Genomic DNA, 10562 nt, shown 5'->3' with positions numbered 1-10562 from the left:
TGGTATAATGGTTAAGAGTGGTGGTTTGGAGCAGTGGACTCTGATCTGGAGAACCGGGTTTGATTCCCCACTCCTCCCGATGAGGGGTGGAGGCTAATCTGGTGAACTGGATTTGTTTCCCCACTCCTACACATGAAGCCAGCTGAGTGACATAAGAACATAAGAAAGGCCCTGCTGGATCAGACCAAGGCCCATCAAGTCCAGCAGTCTGTTCACACAGTGGCCAACCAGGTGCCTCTAGGAAGCCACAAACAAGACGACTGCAGCAGCACCATCCCGCCTGTGTTCCACAGCACCCAAAATAATAGGCATGCTCCTCTGATACTAGAGAGAATAGGTATGCAGCATGACTAATATCCATTCTAACTAATAGCCATGAATACCCCTTTCCTCCATGAATATGTCCACTCCCCTCTGACCTTGGGCTAGTCACAGCTCTCTCAGCCCCACCTACCTCACTGTTGTAGGGTGTCTGTTGTAGGGAGGGGAAGGGAAGGTGATTGTAAGCTGGTTTGAGTCTCCCCGTAGTGGAAGGGAAAGTCGGCATATAAAAACCAACTCTTTTTCTCCTCTTCCTCCTCCTTCTCCCTTCTTCCTTCTTTCGTCTTCCTTCTTCTCCAAACGGAACATTGCCAAGTACCTCAGCCTTTCCTCGTAGGGCTTGGTCTCCAGGCCCCCCATCATCTCCAGGCATCTGCACTCCCCTCCCCCCCCATCAGAAGCTCTGTCTCCCCTTTCCTCTTTTTTATTGGCTTTCTAAAATAACTGTGCATTATCTGTCCTCAGTGCAAAGTCCTCAAAGAGCTGTGGTGGAACTGCCAGGGCCTGAAACCCCTTGTCCGTTTCATCTGTACATGGACGAAGCATCTTGTGGTCTCAGGTCCATCAGTTTTGCAGCTGTGTTTGGTAGCCCTCGCTGCGGGCGGACGAAGTGAAGATTTGTGTACCGATGCTGTGAAAGAGCAGCTGTGACACCCGTAATCTCCCTCCCCCCCGCACACCTGCTGAAAGTGTTCCCTCCCGAACCTCCTTACTGTAGAAGTGAAACTGATGAGGTTTTAAAGCCCCAGAATTTCTCAGACTTGCTTTCCAGGGTGTTTGGTTATGTGTTTAAGGAGCAAGTTCCAACACTGCATTTTGCACGGTGTATAACGCATGTTTCTCAACATGTGAAAGATGGGCAAAATGTTTCTGCTTCTAACAGCATCTGATTATTTTTTATCCCCTCCTGAGTACCTTGGGTAGAAATTTGCTCATCCAGCTGCTGTTAATTCCCCCTCCCCCTAGAATGATGCACATCAAATCTGATAGAATATAATGTAAGAAAGGACCAAGAGGCTGGTCTACATCAGCAGAATACAACATCCATGTCAGAAACGAAACCTGTCAGATGACTGTGGTGTTCCTATCTCATAAGGGAGGGGAAAGCTGTGATCTCCCGTGGGGTGTTTTTTTTATTTTTTTATTTTTACTTAAAAGCAGCCACAGGGGCCTCTGATTTGGGTAATGTCTCTGTCATGGGTGGTGGTGGGGTTAACTTTTCTCTTCCATGCCCTTTTTCTCTATGTGGGGCAAATTTTTTTTTTCCATTTTTTCTCTCCCTGGGGCTAATTGTAAACCTGTGGGAATTATTTTGCTTCAGGAAGATGGTGCAGGGGGATAGAATCATAGAGTTGGAAGGTACCCCCAGGGTCATCTAGTCCAACCCCCTGCACAATGCAGGAAATTCACAACTACCTCCCCCCCACACACACCCAGTGACCCCCCTACTCCATGCCCAGCAGATGGCCAAGATGCCCTCCTTCTCATCATCTCCTTAAGGTCACAGAATCAGCATTGCTGACAGATGGCCATCTAGCCTCTGCATAAAAACCTCCAGGGAAGGAGCGCTCACCACCTCCCAAGGCCTGTTCCACTGAGGAACTGCTCTAACTGTTAGGATTAATGCCCCAACTGTAAGCTCTGCCCCACTTCTAGAAAACCTGCAAGGAGGTTCCTGGATCTCATGGCATCCCGAGTAACCTTTCCCTCACCCAGTTCCTAGTGTTTAAACTGTGGAGTCTCCCCACCCTGGGCAGGTAGGGTGCGATGCCGGTTCCAGTAGCTTGAGGTTGCCACCAGCCCTCAAAGGGCCATGAAGTAAGAGTCCATTCGGAGAGGCAGAGAATTTTATATGAGATGACTGAAAACAGAGAGAGTTTACGCAGGAAGGAAGTTGAGATGGAACTCCGTTCCTTATCGCAGGCTAAAGTCAGTCGCTTAATCGCCTCCTTTGCTTACTGCTATTGCTATTTTTTTTTTCCAATCTGCTTTTCTTGAAGAATCGCAAAAAAAGGGAAAATGAGTCAGTTGTTTGCTATGACTCTTTTGTCTTTGTGCCTACCCAGGTGTATAATGAGCTCTTCCTGTTTACGGCCTCTGCTGTTTTGGAGGCCATTCTGAGACCAAGTACTGCATGGGGAAACGTTTCCTTAAGATATCTGTATGTGTGAGGGTGTTTTTTTTTTTTTTTTTGGGTGTGGGGAGGGATGTTTTGTGGAAGCTTCCAATGAGTTGGCTTTTAGCCCTTGGCTTCACACTGCTGAAGAGATGGCATGTTGACTCTTTTGAATTGTCCTGTCTCTGCTTTTCCTTTTTTAAAAACACGCATCTTGCCTTTTAATGGCCTTTTTACTTATTTATAGGTTGCCTTCTGCATTTATTAGAATGGGGTAGAAATTTTTCAAAATTAACCTCAACACACACACGGTGGTTGGGGTGTGTGTGTGGCCGTGTTGTTGCATGAAAAACAAATAGTGACACCGTAAAGTTTTATTTTGGCACCCTAAGCTTTTAAGGACTAGAGTTACTGTGACATGCTAGACATGCTAGGTGAGCGGGTGACTTGGGGCAGACTGTCTGTACTGTGGGCTAATGTAAACTGGTTTAGTAGCCATGTCCTCCCTCATTTGTGATTCAGAGTCTGAGGAGCAAATTTAGATGAGATGCTTCAGAGATGCGAGATGGGGGTCTTCCCAGAGTTCTAAAAAATAAATAGCGGCTGTGCCAGTTCGGATCTGGACAGTGGTAGGAGGCAAAATGGGGCTTCATCCTTCTACATCTGCATGCTTTTGCCTGTCAAAATCACCTGCCTGGTTTTAGCCGTGGAAGGAAAAAAGACAGGTACAAAGGAGAGAACCCCACGGCACAGAGTGGTAAGCTGCAGCACTGCAGTCCAAGCTCTGTTCACGACCTGAGTTCGATCCTGACGGAAGTTGGTTTCAGGTAGCCGGCTCGAGGTTGACTCAGCCTTCCATCCTTCCGAGGGCAGTAAAGCAAGCACCCAGCTTGCTGGGGGTAAAGTGTAGACGACTGGGGAAGGCAATGGCAAACCACCCCATAAACATAGTCTGCCTAGTAAACGTCGGGACATCACCCCATGGGATGTCTTCTTCTTATTGTAGTTTTCGAGAATCACAGCTCCATTTGTCAGATATCTCGAAAGCTTATACCCTGAAAATCTTGTTGGTCTTTATTAGACTTGAACCTTTCTACCGCACACCGGCTTGGCTACCCTCTGAAACTACCTGTTGTTTTGAGGATAAAATGGTGGAGGTGAGAACAATGTTATAAGCTACTTTGGATACTCATTGGGGGGAAAGCAAGCTATAAATAACTAAAGGAATAAATAATTAGGAACCCCTGGTTACACGTTATAAGAAGAACAATTTTATGCTTAGCAGTAAGTTTCATTCATCCCCCTTTTCTCTTTCCACAGGGTTTTTAAACTTCACAAAGTCCTGACGCTGTTGGACTGACACGGATGAAGCAGGATATAATGAACTGAAGAAGAGACCCCAGACCTTTTTCGTTTTGTTTTTGTAATTTTTTACCTTTGAAAAAAAGAAAAGAAAGCAAGAGAGAACTTTTAATGACAGCGCTTTGAAAAACAAGGGTTTCCTTTTTAATTTTTGGAAATTAAAAAAAAAACACCACGATTCTCCTCATACACTGAGGATCTCCGCAGAACATGGGGAGGAAAAAGATCCAGATCCAGAGGATCACGGACGAAAGGAACCGTCAGGTAAGCTGCCTGGAAAAGCCCTCGTTTGTACCTCATGATTCTTTCCCCTCGCCTCGCCCCTGGCCTTCTTTGCCAGTTCCATGAAAGCCTCAAAATTACATCTTTCACTTGGTTTGGACCTCTGCTTTCCTGACTGCAAGGTGAAGCGTGTACTTTTCAAGGGATGCTTCGTAGGCTGTTCAGGAGAATGGTGAAGTAGGGTTGCCAACTGCCAGGTAATAGCAGGAGATCTCCTGCTAATACACCTGATCTCCAGCTGATAGAAATCAGATCACCTGGAGAAAAATAGCCGCTTTGGCAATTAGACTCTATGGCACTGAAGTCCCTCCCCTCTCCAAACCCCTCCCTCCGCAGGCTCTGCCCCAAAAATCTCCTGCCGGTGGTGAAGAGGGACCTGGCAACCCTGCAGCAAAGGGTAGTACCAGGTACTGGGTTGGAGGGAACTGTTTTGGGAATGCTTGAGGGTCCCGTCGATATGGTATAGTGGTTAGAGTGTGGCATGAAGATCTAGGAGACCCAGGTTCAAATCACCACTCTGTCATGAAAGCTGGCTGGCCTGAGTCCATCTGGCCTAGCCTACCTCACAGAGGTGTAGTTGGCATAACATGGAGAAGGGGAGGCCTATGATTTAAGCCACTCTGCTCTCGTTGGGGGAGAAAAGTGGGTATAAATAGCCAAGAATGAAAACTAGACCTGCAGATTTGAGAGGGGGAGCATAAGAGAAGAAGAAGAGATGGTTTTTATATGCCAACTTTCTCTACTTCTTAACGGAGAATCAAACCAGCTTACAATCGCCTTTCCTTCCCCGCAACAGACACCCTGTGTGGTGGGTGGGGCTGAGAGAGTGTGACTAGTCCATGGTCACCCTGCTGGCTTTGTGTGTAGGAGTGGGGAAACAAATCCAGTTCACCAGATTAGCCTCCGCCGCTCATGTGGAGGAGTGGGGAATCAAACCCGGTTCTCCAAATCAGAGTCCACCGCTCCGAACCTCCACTCTTAACCACTGTACCACGCTGGCTGTCCAGTGAGAAGGGTCCTGAGGAGGAGCTCTGGCTGAATGGTAGCCCCCTGCTTCGCATATGAAAGGTCCCAGGTTCAATCCCCAGCATCTCTAGCTTAAAGGAATCTCAGGAATTGGGAGACCCTAGTGCTAGCCCCAGTAGACAGTACCGAACTACATTAATTTATTTGTTTGTTTGCTTCTTAGCCACCTTTCTCCCTTGCAGAATTCAAGGCAGCTTACAACATAAATAAAACAATTATAAAAACCACAATTATAAAAACCACAATAAAAACAATCTAAATAAAGCAACGATTAGATTGACAGTGAAGGGGCCAGGGCCATCTCCCTGGGGAGGTCGTTCCATAATCATGGGGCTGCCACCAAAAAGGCCTTCTCTTGTGAGCCCACCAGGCAAGCTTTTTTGGGACAGTCAGGAGGGTCTCTCCCTTCAGTCTTAATTCCTGGGAAGGAACAATATGGGAGAGGGAAGTTGATACGCCGCCTCTCCAAGAGACCTCCTCAAAGGAGCTCACCAAGTAAAAACTATAAATAAGACCAACAGAATTTTCCAGGGTACGTAATAAAAGCAATAAACGTAAAGGCAAGGTGCCACCACTAAAAAAGCCCTGTCCCTGGTGGCTTCCTCCTCACCTCTGCAGGCAGGGGCCTAGAGAGCTGGCTTGGAGAGAGGATCTTAACTGGACCAATGGCCTGACTTGGTATGAGGCAGCTTCGTATGTAGATAAGCCTGGTGAGGGTGGGACAGAACCTAGTGGGGTTTGGTACCAGTGGGACGACCTTGGTCTGATTCCTTGAGGGTGAACAAGAGGGGGCAGAGGAAACCGAAAGCTCAAGCAATGTAGGAAACAGCTTGTTCCCTTGATTCTTGCCCTGAGAATTTATTCTTGCCCCTAGAGACCACAAGGAGATTGCTGAAAAGCCCAGATAACTTCCATCCAACCCCTGTGACATAGCAGTCTGGCCCAGGAGAACAGTGGATTCTTTTTAAAGGAAGAGGGTATAACCTGGGGAACAGTCCATCCCAGAAGCTCATCTTCTGAAGGCCTCTCTGCTCCTGTTGGCCTTAACAATATGACAGGAAGTGGGCTGTATTTGTGCCAATGATCTCCAAAGATCATTGCAAGAATTGGGTATGTTTAGCCTGGAGAGGAGAAGACTGAGAGGTGATATGATAACCATCTTCAAGTACTCAAAGGGCTGTCATATAGAGGAGGGTGCCGAGGTGCTTTCTGCTGCCCCATTGCTTTACTAGGTTGATAACTGCACATGTCCTATATGGGAGACATATATAAACCAGTATTACAACTAGAGTCAATCTTATCAGATGTTTGAGTAATTGGTAATATATTATACAACCTATATACATGCCAGGTTTGATTTAAACTGTTTGTATATGTATATATTTCTGTAAATGTATGCAGGTTTTACATGGGTTTCAATTGACCACTGATGAAGGCCAAATTGGCCAAAACGCGTCTGGCATGTAGTTATAGATATCAACCTCAGGAAATGCCATTGCGCTATTTTAACGTTTTTAAATAATTTTAATTTCGACATAGCGCTTCCAATAAATTCTATTTTCATTATTTATATATATATATTTTTTCATTCTACCCAACCTTGGGTACCCAGCCTCAGAAGGTTGGACCAGAACTAATGGGTTGAAATTACATCAAAAGAGTTTCTGTCTAGACATTAGGAAGAACTTTCTAACAGTTAGAGCGGTTCCTCAGTGGAACAGGCTTCCTCGGGAGGTGGTGAGCTCTCCTTCCCTGCAGGATTTTAAGCAGAGGCTAGATGGCCATCTGTCAGCAATGCTGATTCTATGACCTTAGGCAGATCATGAGAGGGAGGGCATCTTGGCCATCCTCTGGGCATGGAGAAGGGGTCACTGGGGGTGCAAGGGGGGGAGGTAGTTGTGAATTTCCTGCATTATGCAGGGGGTTGGACTAGATGACCCTGGTGGTCCCTTCCAACTCTAGGATTTTGTGAAAGACTCTTGTACAGTGCTGGAATAGATAGAAAGACGTAGTTTGGACTTGGACAGGCATAGATTTAAAAACTGCTGGTGGGTACCTCCTGTGAATCTCATTCCTTATGACTGTCAGGTACTCTTGGGTATAGAAATAAAGAGCTTTTATTAAAATACAGGACACTTTGCCAACCCTAGGGGACCGTGCGTCGAGTGTTTAAGGGCTTCCGAAGTCTAGCTGATAAACAGTATACTGAGCGGAACGAGAGGAAGAAGGTCAGGCATCCAGAGAGAGCGTATTTTGTGAGTCACCAGCCAGGTAGGTTGGACCGATGCCAGCAGCTGGGTTCTAGAACAGGAAAAACTAGGACACGCACTCTCGCTTTGGTAATAAACAGCCAGACCTCTTCTCCCCCCCCCCCCCCAAATCGGTATGGGTTTTCAGGGCGTCTTGAGCTGCTTCTGTGTTATGGTTTCGTGCAGGGAAGTACTCTGAGCTCCTTGTGGATTGATTCTGCCGCTTTACTGGGACAAATTTATTTTCCATTGCTCAACTGCTCCAATCAGACCATAGTTCCAAAGGGCCAAAATGAAATAATCTTTGCTGTAATCTGAACCAGCGGACATTCCGGGCAGATACCTTATTTATTGACAGCCTACTTTTCTCCCAATAAGGGATTCAAAACATTTTACAATATTACTCACCCCCTCCTTCATTGTGTCCTTTAAGAGGGGAGTGGGCACATTCATGGAGGAGAGGGGTACTAGTCATGATGCACACCTATTCTCTCCAGGATCAGAGGAACATGCCTATTATAGTAGGTGTTGTGGAACACAGGCAGGATGCTGCTGCTGCAGTCGTCTTGTTTGGGGGCTTCCTAGAGGCACCTGGTTGGCCACTGTGTGAACAGACTGCTGGACTTGATGGTCCTTGGTCTGATCCAGCAGGGCTTTTCTTATGTTCTTATGTCCTTAGAACAACCCTATGAAGTAGGTTATGCTAAAAGGAAGTGACAGAACGGGGATTCGAACCTGGGCCCCCCAGATCCTAGTCCGCCGCTCTAACCACTATACCACACTGGCTCTTTGTAGTGTTTTACTTCTTCTCCTTTCACCTATTTGAAAAAAAAATGACTTAGCTAGCACATCAGAGTGAGTGTGATTGATTTAATATAGGCATTGCCCTGGTTTTCTGATTTACAGCTTGCGACTAGCTTTTTATAGGGAGAGGGTTTAAAATAAAGCGACCCCTTGCACCGCCCGCAGTCTGAAATATTCTAGTTCAGAATTCTGTCCCTCCACCTGTAGCCTCGTTCTGTATAATGTGTAGCTTTGTGTCAAGATCCAAGGGCCGTTTTTCATCTCCTACTTGGAGACATGTAGGGAGATGAATCAGCTCTGGTGGAATTCTTAGGGCCCAGTTCAATAAAATATGTATAACCTGAGTTTTGCGAAAGAGTCTTCATGGTGTCTCGAAATAGCATAAAATCCACTGCAGACTTGGGTGGAAAGTGCTGTTGAGTCACAGCTGACTTGTGATGACCCCTTCGGGCTTTCAAGGCAGGAGACGAGCTGAGGTGGTTTAGAATCATAAAGCTGGAAGGGGCCATACAGGCCATCTAGCCCAACCCCAACCCCCTGCTCAGTGCAGAATCAGCCTAGAGCATCCCTGATGAGTGTTCGTCCGGCCGCTGCTTGGAGACTGCCAGAGCATGGGAGCTCAACTCCTCCCTACGCAGCTGATTCCACGGCTGAACTACTCTCAAAGTAAACTTGTTTTCCTAATGAACACACATGAACACATGATGCTGCCTTATACTGACTCAGACCCTTGATCCATCAAAGTCAGTACTGTCTACTCAGACCGGCGGCAGCTCTCCAGGGTCTCAAGCAGGGGTCTTTCACATCACCTACCTGCCTAGTCCCTTTAACTGGACATGCCGGGGATTGAACCTGCAACCTTCTGCATGCCAAGCAGATGCTCTGCCACTGAGCCACAGTCTCCATTCCCTGCCTCTGTGTTGCCACCCCGGACTTGGCCCCGCTTAGCTTCCCAGAGAGATTGGGCTAGCCTGAGCTAGCCAGACCAGGGCACTGCAGATATTAACTAAACACTAATGAACCCAAGCCAGAGGATTAAGTGCAATAAGCATCATAGCTGAAACTCGCAGATCCAAAAAAGGAATCTTGTGGCACTTTTTAAAGGATTATCAGATTTATTTATTTTTTGTGGCGGGAGGTTTTGTGAACTAGAGTCTACTCCATGAGATGTGTGAAGTGTGTCCTTAGCTGGCAGGTGCGCACGCACAAAGCAGTCACAAGGAGTGGCGTCAAAGCCATTGATATCAAGAGATCTGGCGCATGACATTTCTGTGCAAAGCTCAGATGTGTACAAGAGCAACAGTGACCATTCCCAATACTATAACAGGGACATTAAGCAATCATGCTAAACTGAGCTAATTTAATACCTGCCATGGGAGAGGAGTCCAGCATCTCTGTGGGCCCTAATAGGATAATACCAGGCTTCATGATTCAGCAATTTCATGTTGAATTCTCCCTTCTGAATTTTTCCCCCCTTGGAAGAATGGTGATGTTTAGTTTGGCTGCAGAGGGGCTTGAGAGGCTGAAATGTTTTCCCACCTGGTTCTGAACGTTTCCCTTTTTGATGTCCAGTTTGTGCCGTTTATCCTTTTTTTGCGTAGAGATTTTAAAAGAGCAGCACAGCCTAATGGAAAACCACTGCCCAGAATACGCCTCAAATACATCTAATGCCCTCTGGGATAAAACAAGCCGTGCCTGGCTTCTGAAGGCCGCCAGGGAAAGGCCTTCCCTGGGGTGCAAGTTCCTTTTGAGCTGCTGCTGAAAAGGCCTGTCATGTATAACCACCCACTGCATTTCAGTTTCAGAATTTAATCTCCATTGAGTTTCTATAGACTTCAACACCACGTTTCATGAAGAAGAAGAGTTGGTTTTTATATGCCGACTTAAGGAAGAATCAAACCGGCTTACAATCACCTTCCGTTCCCCTCCTTGGGGTTGGGAGAGTTCGGAGAGAACCGTGACTGGCCCAAGGTCACCCAGCAGGCTTCATACGGAGGAGTGAGGGAATCAAACCCAGTTCTCCAGGTTAGCATCCGCCGCTCATGTGGAGGAGTGGGGAATCAAACTTGGTTCTCCAGATTAGAGTCCGCTGCTCCAAACCACCGCTCTTAACCACTACACCACACTGGCTCTCGCATGAACACATGAAGCTGCCTTATTCTGAATCAGTGCTAGATGGAGCACGCATATTAATCCCATCTTGCAGGCGCATCAGTGGCTGCCCATCAGTTACCATGCACAATTTAAGGTATTTGCTATCACATATAAGGCCCTTATACGCCATCGTATTCCCTATTACTATGTATGGGTATGAAAGCTGGACATTGAAGAAAGCTGATAGGAAGAAAGTAGATTCCTTTGAAATGTGGTGTTGGAGGAGAGTGTTATGGATGCCGGGGACT

The 10562-nt window shown here is 46.8% G+C and overlaps 1 protein-coding gene across 4 annotated transcripts in view; it reads left to right on the top strand.

Moving 5' to 3' along the window:
• The first annotated feature begins 3976 nt into the window (after positions 1–3976).
• MEF2D (myocyte enhancer factor 2D) overlaps positions 3977–10562 on the top strand; it is a 97330-nt gene continuing 90744 nt past the window's right edge. For 2 of the 4 annotated variants that reach the window (XM_056853175.1, XM_056853172.1), the window contains exon 1: positions 3977–4063. In XM_056853175.1, coding sequence (XP_056709153.1) covers positions 4010–4063 — 54 coding nt within the window. In that variant the 5' untranslated portion in view covers positions 3977–4009. The remainder of the gene's footprint in view (positions 4064–10562) is intronic. The other 2 variants (XM_056853174.1, XM_056853173.1) reach the window with 1 other exon arrangement.

This window comes from Euleptes europaea, chromosome 7 (assembly GCF_029931775.1).
Source record: "Euleptes europaea isolate rEulEur1 chromosome 7, rEulEur1.hap1, whole genome shotgun sequence".
Taxonomy (NCBI): Eukaryota; Metazoa; Chordata; class Lepidosauria; order Squamata; family Sphaerodactylidae; genus Euleptes; species Euleptes europaea.
Note: the sequence above shows the minus strand (reverse complement) of the source record. Positions and strands in the feature narration are given on the sequence as shown.